General features: G+C 50.2%; 1 protein-coding gene across 19 annotated transcripts in view; it reads left to right on the forward strand.

Annotated features, from left to right (window-relative positions):
• The window catches only part of GALNS (galactosamine (N-acetyl)-6-sulfatase), a 46,685-nt gene extending 30,100 nt beyond the window's left edge, over nucleotides 1–16,585 (forward strand). For 4 of the 19 annotated variants that reach the window (XR_002002187.2, XR_004499141.1, XR_004499145.1 and 1 more), the window contains 3 exons: nucleotides 5,567–5,684; nucleotides 12,845–13,524; nucleotides 15,310–16,139. Coding sequence is in view for 7 of the 19 variants with exons in the window: in XM_033517311.1 (XP_033373202.1) it covers nucleotides 3,475–3,721 (247 nt within the window). In the remaining 12 variants the exon portion in view is untranslated. The other 15 variants (XR_004499139.1, XR_004499142.1, XR_004499144.1 and 12 more) reach the window with 15 other exon arrangements.
• Nucleotides 16,586–17,201: the final 616 nt, after the last annotated feature.

Genomic DNA, 17,201 nt, shown 5'->3' on the forward strand with positions numbered 1-17,201 from the left:
ACTTCCAGGGATCCAGGGGCAGCCACAGCTGCTCTGGGCACCTGTGCCAGGGCCTGCCCACCCTCCCAGGGAACAATCCCTTCCCAATATCCCATCCAGCCCTGCCCTCTGGCACTGGGAAGCCATTCCCTGTGTCCTGTCTCTCCATCCCCTGCCCAAAGTCCCTCTCCAGCTCTCCTGGAGCCCCTTGTGTAGGAGTTACCTCATCCTCAGTGGTGAGAAGTGAACCCTTTGTGCCTTTTTGTCACCCAGATCAGTGCAGGCTGGGGACAGAAAATCTCTCTTTATAGCTGTCAACTTTCAGCTATAACTATAACTGTGTGCTGGGCAGCACAGAAAGCAGAAGCATTTCCCTGAGTCTGAGCAGGGCTTTGTTTCCTCCCTGGATGCAATAACTGCCCCTGTTACCAAATTTATCCAAATGCAGAACTAAGAGATCTGATAGGTTTTTTTCCTTGGCCAGATTCTGTTATCTTTGGGTTGTGGTGTGTGTGTGCTAAGTACCACAGGGGGAACTTGTTTCTCCAATGTGACAAATTCAGTAAAATTATCTGTTGGTGCCATCTTCACAAGCAGTTGTCAGTTTTATTATCTGAGACAGATCATTGTTTATACAGATATTTACTAAAATACTGCATTACCAGTCAAGAAAAACACAATTATTTTATATATGCATATATTTATACAAAAAGCAAAGCTGGCACAGCTAAAACTACAGTTACTAAAATACCTAATGCAGCCAGAAGTAGAAAAAGTGTTTTGAAGCCAAAGAATTTATAACAGAAATCTCTGAAATGCTGCCAGTTTGAGCCAGAGGTGCAAAGCTTAATAACAAGTGAGGACAGGGTAAGTACAGCCTGCTCACACCTTGTTGTTACTCCAGGTTTGTAGCAGCTTCTGCTCTGAGCAATGAGTTTATTGAATTATGAACATCAAAATTCCTGTGTTTTACTTAGGGCAATGGATTTTACTATTATGGAAGAAAATGGAAGTGATAAGGCTTGGTTGATGAACATAATGATTTTAGAACACATTAATTAAGAAGAGAGCTCACAAGTGCCTATTTCGAGCAGATGGAAAATTCAGGAAATCATCAGAGAGGTAATTGCAGTGGTTATGGAGCCAGAAAAAAAGGGAAGGAGCTCCTGAAGGGAAGCTAAAGGGAAAAGGATCTGATAGAAAAGTTGCCAGTCTCACCTTAGTGCTCAGGGCACAAACCTGGCTGTGGGGAAGAGAGAAAAGGTGCAAAACAGGGCGAAAAATGGGAATAATAGCAAAGAGCAAGGATTGTGCCCAGGGGAGATGCTGACTCCTCATCTTGGAAAAGAGGGAAATGGTACCAGCTGCATTGCAGGGGTGAATTAACAGCTGCCACAGGAGAGGTGACACTAAAAGTGTGGGAATTGTGGCTGAGGAGCCTCAGAGATGGCAATAAAAACCATGGAGCACCAACCATGCCAGGGCTGGATGCAGCAAGGTGGGACAAGGTGGGACAGAGCCAGCTTGGAGGGAAGAGGGGGAAATAAAATCCCCCTGTGGAGGAGAATCATCAGCCTGGAGACTGGGGATGGACACAAACACATCTGGGTCCCTGGCTGCCCTTTCCCAATCTCTGGGACCAAGCTGGAACTCGTGCTCCATCAGCCCACAGCCTTCAGGTGTTCTGGGTGCAGTGATGCTGCATGAAAAGGAATATTGGCAATAAAAAAGCTGCGTGAACCAGCTGCAAAAAATGCAGAATGCAGTTTGAAGTGGATGCCATCATCTTCTTCAGAGACAGGACCAGGCAACACTGCAGCCACAAGAAAGCAGCCTGAAGAACACAGTACATAAATTGTGGTTCAGAAATACCACTGAAAATGAAACTTGAGGAATAGCACTGAAAATGAAACCTGAGGAATAGCACTGAAAATGAAACCTGAGGAATAGCACTGAAAATGAAACCTGAGGAATAGCACAGGAACAGCCAGCAGGAGGATCAGTGGACAGATGTTACCTGTTCACAGCCAGATGAAAGCTTTACTATTCACTCTACCTTTATCCCCTTTGCCATTTCAGTCCTGGGGTTCCTGGCAGTGAAATCCAGCAGAAAGGCAGGATTCTGGGAGCTGGGCAGGGAAAACTTCCATGAAAATAGGTGAGCAGGTGAAGGATCAGCACCATCACATCTCCTTGCTGCAAGGAGTGTGCTGATCATCACAGCTTCGACTCTCAGATCTTGGAGGTCTTTTCCAACCTGAATGATTCTGGAATTCCAGGGTTTCCTGTGGCTCAGTGGCCACATGTCCCTAACGCCTCCAGGGATGCATCTGGGCCCCAAAATGCTGCTGGACCAGAGGTGACTTGGGGTAAGGGCCACCTTCACCCTTTGATTCCTCATTTGTTTTCCTTTGGCTCCTCTGAGTCTCTCCAGTAATTCCAGAGCAGAGCCCCTAACCTGTCTCAGCCTCCTGCATTGTGCAGACCTTAAATTGCAAATAAACTTGATAATAGAAGAGAGGAACTGAGGAAGACTGAATAATAAGACAAGATCAAGACTTGGATACCACGGTGCTGCGAAGCCTCAAAGCACTGATAACAGATAAAATCAAATTATCAGAATCTGGGTGTATTTCACAATTAAAAATAATGGTTTTAATTAAAATAATTTCAGGGGAGAAGGAAGTAAAGTATCATTAGCCACGTTTTATGCTCTTCCCATAACTTCATATCAGTCTGAGGGCTGCTGTTCCTAAAATCGTGGAATCCTGGAATGGTTTGGATCGGAAGGGGCCTTTAAAGCTCATCCTGTTGAAAGCTCATTACCTTTCACTAAACCAGGCTGCTCCAAGCCTGGTCTAGAGCCCTTTGTCAGTTTTCTGTGAATCCCATTATGGGATTTTTTATAATCTATCATTCCCATTTTGTTCCAGTCCTCTCAGTTACACCACAGCCCCATGGACAGCCACCACGCAGTGAATCAGCAGGACGAGGTGTAAAACATCCTGAAATCCTGCTGAGAATGCTCCTGCATTTGTTTGGGTGCTGATCTATTTGAGGGTGCACTTAAGGATGGCAGAGAATCATCCCTGAAGGTGAAAGCCCAAGGAGCAGAGGATTAGAGCAGAGTTTTAGCTGTGTGTGAGACAAACCCTGCTCCCTGCAGAGCTGGATTTGCTGGGAGGGCACGCTGGGGTTAAGCAGCAGAGCAGGTTCCAGGAGCTGAGGGGGGAGGATGGGAGCAGATTGCCAAGGCACAATTACAGTAAATGAAGGAAGCACAGCCCACACCTGTGCCTGGGACCCCGAGCTCCAATCCAGCCCTGATTGCATCTCCAGGGACTTCCCGGAGGTAAAGTGTCAATTAGTGTAATGACCCTGGACTTTGTCCACTCTGCTCCCTCGTTCTGAGCGTGGAATAATTTCATGGACGCTGGGGGATCTCTTTTAGCAAACTCCTCACAACACCACCTGCTCACCCTCTCATTCTTGCAGTGCTATTCCCAGCTCTCCTTCCCGGGATTGCTCAACTGGAATACGAAATGCAGCTGGCCCCGGAGGCAGCCGGGGCTGCATCCTCACAGACAATGGTGCCCAGACACCTGTACAGCTCATTCCACCTCTTTTTGGAGCAGGGAATGCAGCAAAGCTGGCCTTGCAGCCCAGCTCTCCATGTGCACTCCAGGAAAGGATGGGACGCCAGGTAGGAGAGGTTCCCAGCTCCCCTAACAGCTCAGACTGATTACCATGAGGTAATTATCCCCATTTTACATGCAAATTCCAGGCACTCTTGCAGATTTTGTCTCAAAATTCACTTGCTTAGGGCTGCAGGCAGTTTTAACTCCTGTGCAGTCAGTAAATACTTTGCAAATCCACGGATGTGGGATTTTGGGGTGTGTTGTGGAGCTGAACAGAATATCTGAGGAAAAACTGAGCCATGGAGTCAAGGCAGGAAAATCAACCTCCATGGAATGGGGATATATCCATGTGGTCAAGAAAAGAAAACCAAACCTCATGGAGCAGGGTTAGGTGGGACATTGGGAAGGAATTGTTCCCTGTGAGGGTGGGCAGGCCCTGGCACAGGTGTCCAGAGCAGCTGTGGCTGTCCCTGGATCCTTGGAAGTGCCCAAGGCCAGGCTGGACAGGGCTTGGAGCAGCCTGGGATGGTGGAAGGTGTCCCTGCAATGGCAGGGGCTGGGATGAAATGAGCTTTAAATCCCCTCCAACCCAAACCATCCCAGGATTGTCAGATTCTATGAAATTCGGGAGCTTCTCAGAATACTGTGGATTTCAGGGTGGTCCTTCAGCTCTCTCCACCAGGATCCAGCCAGCTGGGTGTGAGAGCAGCAGCTCCAGCTCCTCATCCCCCATTCCCTTCCAGCTCTCTATCAGCTCAGCCCAGCTCCACAATCAGCCTCTCCCTGGCTGCCTGCCGAGCTGGGATATTTATAGGGTTTACTGGAAACGCTTGGCACATCGCTGGCCTTCGAAATGTGATTGTTTTGCAAAGAAGGAAATTAGCTGGAGTGTGGGGCTGGTGGCCAGCTTGGCCTGGGAGCAGAGGGAGCCTGAGGTCAGGACCCAGCTGCATTGTTTCTTTTATCTTCAGAAGGAATTTGCCGCTCTCCGTGGGGTTTTTGGTGGTTTTTTTAAAGTGACTCTTAAGGTGATGGACAAAGAGAGATCATTGTTAGGAATCCTGCTTTTTAGAAATACTTGAGATATTGGTGAAGCCTACCCTGAGCCACTCCACAAATACCTGCTGGAATCGGGTGGGTCAGGATCTGCTCATTTGTAACCAGGTTTGGGGCATGGCAGATGGATCCCAGCTTGGAATAATCAAACTGTAATGGAAAAATGTGGATGGGGCAAAACCTCAGCGTGTTGTGGAATGGGGGAGGTATTCTCCTCTTGGACAAGGCCCTTCTATTCTTCTCCTCTCTGTTTGCATAATTTTAGTTCATTTCCTTGGTGGTTGTGGAGTTTAACTGGCCCGAGGTTGTGTTTGAAACCCTTCCTGAGAACACTTGTAAAACAAAATATTGACATTCCCTTCACTTCCCTACAACAAACACCTCCACCCGGGGCAGGTGTTCCAGGAGAGCTCTTGGAAGATGTGGAGAGCTGCTGACCTCAGGTGGGACACACTGGAAGAGTTGCCTTGGGAAATTTCTGTCCTAAGCTGTCTGGGAAAACGTTTGTCCTGTGTCTGGGAAGCCTCCCCTGATAATCATTTAAGGGATAGCTGGAGGACAACCCAGAAATGCCTTTTTATTTGCTAAGACAATTCCCTTGGGAATCCACATGAGCTCCTAGCAGATCTGAGCTAGGAGGAAACATCTGGGGCCCTGGAGCAGCAGTTTGGAAAGCTGAGCTGGTCTGGAGGCAGGTGATTCCTGGGGAGGACAAGCCACTGCCATCCTCAGTGCCCTGAGCAGCACAGCCCCACCCTGCCAGCCTGCACTTCATTCCCTACAGACCCACGGGCAGCTGGCAGGATGTTTCCACATCTCTTCCTTGTGGCCCAGCCTGGTGATGGACAGCACAGTGAAGCCCAGCAGTAACCCCTGTGCTTTTCCCTTTGCAGTTTTGCCAGTGAGGAATACCAGCGGGCCATGGAGCACATCTCGGGGCTGGTCCAGCAGCACAAGGCTGCCCTGGTGCCAGGCCAGCCCCAGCTGAATGTGTGTGACCAGGCTGTCATGGTGAGTGCCTAAATGCACTGGGGAATCCTTGGACTAAAATACATTTTGTAAATGTTTCATACAACGTCAGTGTTGGGAAGGGATGGAGAAGAGATCACGGTCACCTGTTGGTGGCTTCCTTGCTTAGAGACAGAGCAGTTCCTTCTTCTCCTTTCTAATCCCTTTCTCAAAATCCTGGAATCACATAATGAATCCTGCAATGGTTTGGGTGGGAAGGGATCTTAGAGCTCACCCAGTCCCACCCCTGCCATGATCAGGGACACCTCCCACTGTCCCAGGGGGCTCCAAGCCCTGTCCAGCCTGGCCTTGGGCACTGCCAGGGATCCAGGGGCAGCCACAGCTGCTCTGGGCACCTGTGCCAGGGCCTGCCCACCCTCACAGCCAGGAATTCCTTCCCAATATCCCATCCATCCCTGCCCTCTTTGTTTTGAGTCTTCTATGGGACAGTGCCTCATTTTCAGTGATCCATCTTGCTCTGTTTCCTCCAATTCCCCCCATGCCTGAAATTTCCAAAGTCTTTATTAAAACTGAACATTTCCAGTGCTGTTTTCTCTTTCAAGTCTCCTGTTGGAAAGTTACAGTTTGGCTTCCCTGTCAAACACTGCTTGGTTTATTGAGAACCTGGGAAAGAAACTGGATAATCTGGGGGAGGTCGTCACTTGACAGGAGGCTGTGTAGTCTGAGGGAATGTGTCTGGGGGCTGACAGACAAAATAGTAACAGGCAAAAGCTTTTTACGGACAAAATCTTGTAACAGGCTGTTACAAAATAGTAACAGGCAAAATCTTCCTGATGCAGAAATAATCTTCTGAATCAGTCAGAACCCGCTGCCTCTGGTCTGTCACCAGCAAAGAACAAAATGTGGAGCAGTTCCTCTCAGAAACAAGGCAAAGATGTCCCTTAGCTTTGTCCCATCTCTTTATTTTTGGATGTTAAATAGGAAAAAGATTTGAGGGCCCATTGTTTCTGTGTTGTTTTCTTTCCTTATTCAACTTTTCCCTTAATAAAAACTGTTCTCTGCTCCTCTGGGACCTTTTGGATTCAGGCACTGTCCCCAGGGCCTGGCTGCTGCCAGAGCACTGCACTGCAAAGGCATTTCTTCCAAAACTGCTTCACAAATTGAAGGCCATCAGAGGCAGAAAATGGGCTGGGGGGATCCTAATCCCAGGAGAAATGTTTCAATCCCAGCAGGAAACATGGTGAGTTTTCCAGTCTGGGTACTCTCCTCACAAGATAACTCCATGGTCGCTACACCAAAATATCAGGCACCAGATTGCTGCTGCCTTTGGAGACCAGAAATGAAGATAAACAAATCTTTAGGGAGAGATTATATTGGTGGGGTGGATTGGGGCCTAAATCTGTTTTTGGGGCATGCTGGGAGATAGAGACACTGACACTATCTCCTATCACCTGTTTATGTGATAAGGGTATTTGATGTATTTGGGAGAGAGGAGAAGAATTGTGTTCACTTACACAAAGTGTGTGCAAGTGTTCAATGCCACGGAGGGACAGGACACAGGGAATGGCTCCCAGTGCCAGAGGGCAGGGATGGATGGGATACTGGGAAGGAATTCCTCCCTGGGAGGGTGAGGAGACTCTGGCACAGGTGCCCAGAGCAGCTCTGGCTGTGCCATCCCTGGAAATGTCCAAGGCAAGGTTGGATGGGGCTTGGAGCCCCCTGGGCCAGTGGAAGGAGTCCCTGCCCATGGCAGGGGTGGGACTGGATGAGGTTTAAGGTCCCTTCCCACCCAAGCATTGCAGGATTCCAGGAGAGCAGATGGATCATTCTGCACCTCCTGCAGCCGAGGATTGATGGAAGCACCGGAGCAGGGGAGGTGTTTGCAGCCCATCTGTGCTGGATCCCAGCAGCAGCGTCCAGGGAGCTCCCCCAGAGCCAGCTCTGCTGGGTTTTCCTGCTGTGGAAGTGTGGGAGAAGCTGTTCCATGCAGCTCAGGGCTGGCCTGGCTCACAGCACACGTGGTGTCCCCAGGGCTCCCAGCACAGACCAGCAACGGGACCGGGACTGCAGCACAGACCATTTATTGTTCTGCTTTTTCAAAAGAACAAACATTTCATTTCATCTGTTCCTTTGGCTCTCAATTCCTTCTGCAGACTGCTCTGAATTTTCCAGCCGTGGCTGCACATTTTAAACCAGAGGAACAGATTTAGAAAACGGCATTAATTGTTCTGAAAGCCCTCGGTGCAGAGGTGTCTCCAGCACAGCTCCCTCTGTGGCTGCTCCTCTGCACGAATAGCTGGTGTCTCACTGCCATCTGTTGTCAGCTCCATGGAACAAAAACCTGCTCCAGCGGTTCCTTTTCCTGGGGTTCAGCGTTTCTTTTCCGTAGGAATTTAATCCCAAGAAAACATAAATACTTGCAGGGTGAAAATCAGCAAAACGAAATCAGCAGGAGGTCAGTGTTGAACTGGCCTTCAGTAGGGGACAGCAGGAATATCCCATGGATGGACAGACCTGAGAGAGGGAGGGACAGACAATGAGCACAAAAGATCCCTGAAGGCAGAATGGGAATTGTGATTTGCCCTTCCCATGACCACAGTCTCAAATTTTAAATGGCAGAACCTCAATGAAATTAAAAATACTCACTTATCCAAATTCCTTCCTCCATTAATCCCTCTGGAAGCTGAAGCTGGCAGTGGATCTCCTTGCTGGTGTCCTTTTTCTGTTCTACACTTCAGGTAGCTCAAAAAACGTGGAAAACTTTCTGTCTATTTCTGTTCTGGTGTGCAGGCACTGGAAGAGGTGTCTCAGGAAAGCTTCCTGCTCCATCTGCCCATGGGTTCATCCATCAAAACACTCATTAAAATACCAGCATTCTTATCTCGCTCACACCCTTCTGCTGCCTTTTGCTTCCTCAGGAAAGTGCCTGGATATTGCAGTGCTGAGATTGGGAACTCCCCAGGAATCCCAGGAAAACTGGGGGTGTCACCAAAACCTCCTGGTGCTGCTACAGGAGAGAGAGGAGGGTCACCAGCATCCCAGCAAGCTGGACTGGGAGAGGCCAGGAAGGACTGGCATATCCCAGGAGAGGGAATCATCTGCTGCACAGGATTTGTAGCCTTTCCCAGCTTTTATTTGAGCAGTGTTTGGAGTGGGGAAGTTTATGAGCCCAGAGGCTTCGGCTGCAAGAGGAGTTTCATTTTTCAAGCAGCACATAAAAGTGTCTTTGTGAGCATCATTAAGAGCTGGTTGGGGTGAGAGTTTAGCAGATACTTGGTGTGAATCATCTTTCTGTCTATTTCTGTTTGTTTTTAACAGAATTGGTCCCCTCCAGGCTGTGAGAAGCTTGGGAAGTGCCTGAAAGCGCCAGAGTCTGATCCTAAGAAATGCTCTTGGCCTCACTGATGGCTGCAGCCCTCCAGAGCTACCCAGAGGCAGCTGGACATCGAGTTTCCAGTGCCTGCTCCTGTTGGCACTCCTGTTTACACAGGAAGGGTGTGATGTGTGCATGATATCATCACTTGCTCTTCCAAAAGGGCCAGTGTTTATATTCCTCATGCTCAGGGTTTAGCCTCTACTCCTCTCTTCTCCCAGTTCTTTCCCTAAATGGTAACTCCAGTGAGGATGGGTTCAGCTGTAAAAGTTCTCTGGACAGCCACGACTCTGCCATCAGCTCTAAAATGCCATCAGATCCAAAATGGATCACTCCTGCTCCTTCCACCCAACCTTGCTCGCTGCAGCAGGAGCCATGGGACAGGTCAGGAAACTCGGAGCTGCCAGACAGCCCTGCCCAAACTGCCCATGTTTTGTTTGCCTGTAACTTGTTGTTTTAACATTTGATTTCCATTGTGAACTCTGGACATCAACTTGTTTTTCCTTTCACCCGAAATTTGTGAGTTCTGGGTGCAAACAAGGGAATCCCCCCTGTTCACAGCTGAGGGGTTTGGATCCAGGGAGAACACACTGAATTCCTTCCATGTGCAAACGTTCCCTAGGTCATGGTTTAAGGAAAGGTGAGGATTGTGTTCAAGTGTTTAATTGGGGTTACAGCCCCTGCCAGGGCCTGAAGGGGCTCCAAGAGAGCTGGGGAGGGACTGTGGAAAAGGATCTGGAGTGCCAGGACACAGGGAATGCCTTCCACTGCCAGAGGGCAGGCTTGGATGGGATATTGGGAAGGAATTCTTCCTTGTAGGAGAGGTGAGGCCCTGGCACAGGTGCCCAGAGCAGCTGTGGCTGCCCCTGGATCCCTGGAAGTACCCAAGGCCAGGCTGGAATGGACTTGGAGCTGCCTGGGGTGGTGGAAGTGGGGTTGCCCTGGATGAGCTTTCAGGTCTTTTCCAACCTAAACCATTCCAGGTTTCTGTTGCCTGATCGTTGGTGCAGGACATTTGTGGGGAGCTGGGAGTCAGGTGTTCATTTTGGGGCTTTCCTTGATTTCCAAAAATCTGGATCTAAAGCTGGTCCAAGTTCACTTCCCATCTTGTGCTCTGGGCCCAGCCAAGTGCAGGCTCAGAAATGCCTCTTTGCATCAGCCCTTAACTCTTGACCCTGTTTCCAGCACAAGCTCTCCAAGGAATTCTCCTTGTGCAAACCTTCCCCAGCCTGGCTGTAGCTCTCCTTTAGCCAGAATTCCTGGGGAGCCTTCGCTCAACTCCGCAGGGCAGATCCCTGCTCTGCCTTGGAGCGTGTTCCACACCCTTCCCTGTCTCCAGGAAACCTGTCTGCAGCAAAAACAGGCTCCTCTGGGCCTTCAGGGCAGGAGGGAGCCCTGGGCTTGTTCGGGTTCAGACTGAAAGAGGGGAAATTAGGTTGGATATAAGGAGGGAATTGTTCCCTGTGAGGGTGGGGAGGCCCTGGCCCAGAGAAGCTTGGAGCAGCCTGGGACAGTGGAAGGTGTTCCTGCCCATGGCAGGGGGTAGAACAGGATGAGCTTTTAGATCCCTTCCCACCCAAACCATTCCATGATTCTCCATTTGTCCCACCAACAGCTCTACTTCCACCCTCCAGTGTTTTCCACAGTACATGTGCCCTCTCCGTGTGATCTTGTGCTGCCTTGGGAAAATCCAGGTGTTCTGTACCTGGAAACAGCTCCAATTCCTTCCCAAGCTAAGCCTGGAGCTGCTTGAGAGCTCTGCTTCTGTGCCAAGTGCTGTGCTCCCACCAGCTCCAGGCTCTCAGCTGCTTGTTCCTACCCTCCTGTAATCCCCAGCACTGCCATTCTCCCCATCCCCATGGTTTATGTACCTGGAATCCCCTCCACAGTAATTCCTGGTGTGTGTCTCATGGAGCTGGATAATCCCATAGAACTGGGATAAGAACAGCACTCGAGTCAGCTCTTGCTGTTCCACCTCTCACAAATCCCAGCCAGTATTTCAGGGATCCCTGCATGTCTGCAAGTGACATTTGTTTATAGCCCACATTTCTTAGGATGTTCCTAATTGTCCTTCAAGTGTATCATGGCATTTCCAGCTCATCCATAACGTTCCTCCTTGTTTAGACACAGCTCAAGGCCTGGGAGATCCGGCCAGCAGCTCCCTCAGAGGTGAGGTGAGGCCTGGGAGCAGTTGTGGGTCTGTCAGCACAGATAAAACCAGGAGCTCCCCATTTTCTGGGGCTGTTCCACCTCTGCTTTAGTGCTTCTGCTTGTCCAGAGAAGGGAATGGAGCTGGGAAGGGGCTGCAGCACCAGGAGGGGCTGAGGGAGCTGGGAAGGGGCTCAGCCTGGAGAAAAGGAGGATCAGGAGGGACCTCGTGGCTCTGAACAACTCCCTGCCAGGAGGGGACAGCCAGGGGAGGGCTCTGCTCCCAGGAACAGGGACAGGAGGAGAGTTGTGCCAGGTTGAATATCAGGGAATTTTATTCATGGAAAAGGTGAAAAGCATTGGCACAGGGCAGTGGTGACATCCCCATCCCTGGAAGTGTTGAAAGCCATGTGGATGTGGCATTGAGGTGACCGTGGTGATGGTGCTGGGCTGAGGGTTGGACTCGATGATCTCCAAGGTCTTTTCCAACCTCAGTGACTTCGATTCTGGGAATGTCAGAGCCCTGCATTCACTATAAAACTCCCACCAGAGGAGGGAGTCCATGGCTGCAGCTCCCTGGCAGTCGTGTCAGCCCTCAAATCCTGCTGGGGTAACACTACTTTGTGGGGTTTTGTGCTGCTTAGGAAGAGTTCCCCCAGGATCAGAGCTGGGGCCTGGCCTGGCCACACTCCTCAGTCCCCAGAATTTGCTCTGGACACCTCCTCCCTGCCCCCTGCCTGCTGCTTCCTCCTTTTCTCTTTCCCAGCTGCACTTTGGAAGATCTTGCTTTGCCCCTGGAACTTGCTCTGAGCAGCTACAGGGTTTGTCCCCCCATCCCAGCACAGGAAACCCTCATTCCTCCCTGGAATAACCTCAGGACACGGATCCTGGAGGGAAATTTTGCACTTGAAAGCAAGTTAGTTTCTTGAAAGCATGGAGTGTCTGTTTAGAATAAAAGGACACGAAGCAGATAATAAATAACCAGGGTTTATAATGTGACAAAGCTTCTGCGTTAAATTTAAATAGGAATAGTTGTTTTACAGCTGGGTAATAGGAGGAATTTTAAATGAATGCCTTTCCTAAAAATGTACAGATTTAAAAGCTGTGAGGTGAAGAACTATTGAGGAAAAATAAACTAATTTATCAGCAATGCAGTCTGTGATTTCACCTGTAAGCCAAGGGGGTAACACCTTGCTTTGGGGCACTCTCACAGATTCACCTCCAGGATCACGGGACTGACTGGGGTTAAAAATAATTTAGTTTGTTTTCCTGGAATTATGTTTACCATGGATCAATCTCCCAGTCCTCAAGGTGCAGTTCAGAGGCTGGGGAGGAACAGCACAGGGGTGGGGATGGTGCCTGCAGCCTCAGGGCACAAAGTGGCCACATCTACCCTTAAAAACCATCCTGAGCTGCTGGCCTGAAGCTTCCCAGTTTGGGAACTGGGGCAGGAGTGGGGCTGGAGGGATTTCCTGCCCACTCAGGGATCTGCAGCAGCCAAACTGCTCTGGTGGTGGTGGCTTCTGTTCTCAAGCTACGAGACAGAAATGCCAAAGGAATGCTGGAGTTTAGGGCTGTGATGTTCCTTTCTTTATGTTTATTATGCTGAATGCTAAAAGCTTAATATCTTCCTGGCCTAAGAGTCCAAAGAATTTCTTTCTTGCCTTTAATTTCCAATTAGCTGAGCCTCTCAAGCCTCCCAGCTCTGCCCCTGAGGCTCTGTTATCATCCCACCCTCCGTGCAGAGAAGCTTCCGAAATGGATGGAACTAATAATCATGGAAAAACTCTGGCTGCAAAAGTGGAGCCTTGATTTCAAATCCTGCAGCGACAAATGGATTATTTCTGTGGCAAATTGGTCCCTGGGGACCAACAATTTGGGGAGCTGAAGGCTGGAACTGGGAAGCAGCAGATCAATTCCCAACACTTGGAGCCAAGGTTAATGCCCTGCAAACTGCCTGGAGTGCAGCAGAGAAGGAGAACACGGCTCTGCCTGCCCGAGGGGAGCCTCAGGAATGTGGTGTCAAAGGGAAAACGGGGAAGTTTGGAGCAAGGGAAGCGAGAGAATCCCATGGATTTGCTGGTAAAACCTGGGGGCTGTGTTGGGGCAGTGACAGTGGGATTTGACTAAAAGAAGTGGAACTGACATCTCCAAGAAGGAGGCTGTGGGACTTGGGACAGTAGTGGCAGTTCCCATATCTGTCACCTCCAGCCCTTCCCAAACCTCATGGACAGCATCCCAAAATTCCTGCTTTCACATAAGGGATCTCCTCAAGGCTGGACACTCTTATTTTCCCCAGTGACAACAGCTTTGAGGTAACCCCCTGAAGAACTCCAGCAGCTGAAGAAGGACCTGTGGAAGGTGAGAACTGAACAGAGTTTGTGGGGGAGGAAGGTTTGGGGTGCTGGGAGGTGATTTTTGGCTGCAGAGTCCCCAGTAGCCTCTGGAGCAAAGTCCAGAGAAATCCCTCCCCAGAGATCCTGCCCTTGTCCTCAGCACTGGGAAACTTTACAAACTAAACACACTTTTATTCTCATAAGAGTTCCTTTGCTTGTTCAGCTTCCAGATAACTGTTCTGCAGTTAGAATGGCCTGTTTTTCATCTCTCCTAACAGTTAGAATACTTGGAAATCGACTTTTCCTTTTGTTTTCTGGTGGCATTGGATGTTTTTCTATGTTATCAGGAGGCGACACTGTGGTGCCCCTTGAATTAAACTGTCAGGTTTTAAGAACAGCTGCAAGGGAAGAACTGAAATCCCATTTGAGTTCTTTTTTCCTTTGGAAAATGGCTATTTTAAACACCAAGGCTCCATTTGCCTGATTTCTTTATATCCCCTTCCACCGTTTAAAGTTTTGTTGTTGCTTGAAGTCTAGTTGGGATTATATAAATCCTAAATAAAGGTGGATCCGTAGCCAGAAGCTTGTGGTCTTTTAGGAGGCAGGAAAAGCCTCTGCCTTCCAGCTTCTGGAGAGAGGCAATCTGGCAGCTCTCGGGGCCTTTGTCCCTCTTGGAGTCACTTAACACCCTCTGGGTGACAGGAGGTTGGTAGCACAATTCCCAGCTGAAAGGGAGAGCAGATAAAAGCCAGCAGCGAGGAATGCGAGCCAAATCCATTAGTTCTGGATCAGACACAAAATCCAGGCTGGCCAGGGGAGAGAGAGGAGTTTTGTGTCTTCTCCAAGGGCCTGATCCAACCTGCTGCAGCAGGCAGGACGTGCTGCCTTGGGCTCCGAGGGAGGCACAGCTGGATCACGACATTTCTCCCTCTTTTAGGTGGACAAAACCAGCTCCAAGGTTTCTATCCCGAGCCCAGGGATCTGGCTGGGGAGCTGCATTCTTCTGGTGTTGAAATAAGATGTTTCAAATTGGATTTTTTTTTGTGTGTGTTTTTGGTTGTGGTTTTTTTTTTTTTTTAAAGGGTTTAAAGTGCATGAGTTTCCTCAGCTGAGATTGAAACGAAGCATTCCAGTGGATTTGCAGGGAAATTTTTGTGCTCATTTTCCCTCGTGGAAGGGAGATGTTGAAATTCAGGGCATTTTGTTCCACTTCACACTGAAGTGTTAAAATCCTGAACGGAACACAAACTTCCAGGCTCAGCACAGCTCTTTAATTGTCTGGTTAAGCTGATTAAAGTTAGTTCCCAAACTTTTATATTCCCAGTTTCTCTGCTCCCTGGCTAATAACACCCCTCCTATCAAGATCTCAGAGCGCTTTTAAATCACTGATGGCCTCGGTGTCCAGAAAAGGGGCAAATCCAGAGTCTGCTGGGGGAATCCAGATTCCAGGTGGTGATTCCTTTGCCAGGCACGGATCACTGAACCTCTCCGAGCCACGAGCGGATGTGGAGTCACCTCCCGAGTGATATTCCAGAGCCCTTTGACATCACATTTGGAAAGGGGTCCTAGGAAAGTTCTTTGCAGATGGAAATTGCAGTAGGAGTCAGCAGTGTTGTTTGAAAGGTGGAACAATCACAGGGAAAATTGATTTCCTTGGGGTGTTCCAGTCTGGTCTGTGCCTGTAGGTGCAGTTGGAATCCTTGGAGAAGGGGGATAAATCAGGAGTTCTGACAGGAATCTTAGGAATGTTTAACCATGATTTCTGGGTCAGTGCAAGTCCAATTTGGTGTAACCTTTGTGCCCTTCCCAGCAGAAGCGATGGAGACGGACCGATCCCACATCCGAGGAGGAGATCCCTGGCTGTGGGGTGGAGCAGTGGGGGCACTCAGCAGCTCATCCTGGTGAAGGTTTGCCAGGGCTTGGCTGGGATGAGGGGCCTGGGAACCTCACTCAGCCTCCAGGAACACGTGGTGGAGTCTCCTGCAGTGAGGGTGGGATTGTGGGGGGTCACAGACAGGACAGGGGTGACACAGACCCCCCGTTCCAGCCCCTCCATTAGTGAGAAGCAGAAGCTGAGCTGCTTGGCAGGCTGCAAAGATCCTTTTTCCCAGGAAATAAGCTCCTGCTTATTTATTTCCACGAGTAGGCAGATAAATTCCATCAGCAATTCCATCTGCCAGGAAGAAGAGGAGTTGCTGGAATAGCTCATTGTCCAGTGCTGTGCTTGTAAGGTCACAAGAAAAACCCTTCCAGCTCATCCCAGGGAGCGAGAGTCTGGGTTCCACTGCAAGGCCAGGTCCTTCCTCCGTGTTTGCTTCCCTGGAACAGCTGCCCAAGAAGATTCTTCTGCTGCCAAAGAGATAATCTGAGTTCAGGGAAAATCTGAGTTTGTGAGGGAATGGTTGTGAAGGGAGCACGGGCTGTCTCTGGCAGTAGAGGGAATTAACCTTAGCAGGAGTTGGGATTGTTCAGCTTGGGGAAGAGGAGGCTCCAGGGGGACCTTAGGGCTCTTTCCAGTGCCTGAAGGGGTTCTGAGAGAGCTGGAGAGGGACTTTAGACAAGGGCCAAGATAAGGAGGAATGGCTTCCCCAGAGGGCAGGGTTAGATGGGATATCAGGGAGAAATTCCTGCCTGTGAGGGTGGGCAGGCCCTGGCAGAGGTGCCCAGAGAAGCTGTGGCTGCCCCTGGATCCCTGGAAGTGTCCAAGGCCAGGCTGGATGGAGCTTGGAGCAGCCTGGGACAATGGAAGGTGTCCCTGCCCATGGCAGGGCTCTGCAGAGGGTGTGGGTGAAGTTTTCCTGGTCACAACTGAGCTCAGCCAGGGCTGTTACAGGCTCAAACTGCTTCTGCTTTCCTCAGCGAGCCGTGCCCGGATGGGTTTGGAGCAGATCCAAGGTGTATTTGCTAATGGAAGAGATCTGAACTGAATTTGGTGGATTTTGCAAGGCCAAACAACATCAGGAGATGGGAGCTCCCTGACCTGCCAAGGACTCAGTGACACCAGGAGCCAGGGCTGTGTTATCATCCCTCGTGGGTCTCATCCCAACCAACGGATTTAACAAACACAGAGCGACTCCAGGAGTTCACACGAGGTGATGAGGGATGGAAAAGCAGGAAATAGTGAAGTCCTGAGGAGCTTGGAAGGCTGGGCAGGGTGAGGGTGTGGAAATGGAACCCCCAGGCAGGGATCTCCTCTCTGAAACTGGGGCCAGGCAGGGAAATCCAGCTCCACACGGAGCAGGTACCTGGGAACTCTTCAGAGGAGCCTGGGGCTCCATCCATGGCCGTGCCAGAGCTCCATGCACCTGGGGATTGCAGCTCCATGCACCTGGGGATTGCAGCTCCATGCACCTGGGGATTGCAGCTCCATGCACCTGGGGATTGCAGCTCCATGTGCCAGGGTTATCAGAGCTCCACACACAGGGAATTTGGGCTCTGTGCATGAAGTGTCAGAGCTCCACACACCGGGGGTATGGATGCCTCATGTCCTGGGGTAGCAGACCTTCCTGCACTGGGGCTCTGGGATACCTCCATGTCTGGAGTATCAAACCTCTGGGAATCTGGGGCTCTGTGCACGGGGATACCAGAGCTCTGTGTGCCCGGTGATGCTCCACACTCCGGGGTACCAGAGCTCCAAAGCCCGGGCTAGCGGAGCTCCACACTCCGGGGTACCAGAGCTCCAAAGCCCGGGCTAGCGGAGCT

Source organism: Parus major, chromosome 11 (genome assembly GCF_001522545.3).
Source record: "Parus major isolate Abel chromosome 11, Parus_major1.1, whole genome shotgun sequence".
Classification (NCBI taxonomy): Eukaryota; Metazoa; Chordata; class Aves; order Passeriformes; family Paridae; genus Parus; species Parus major.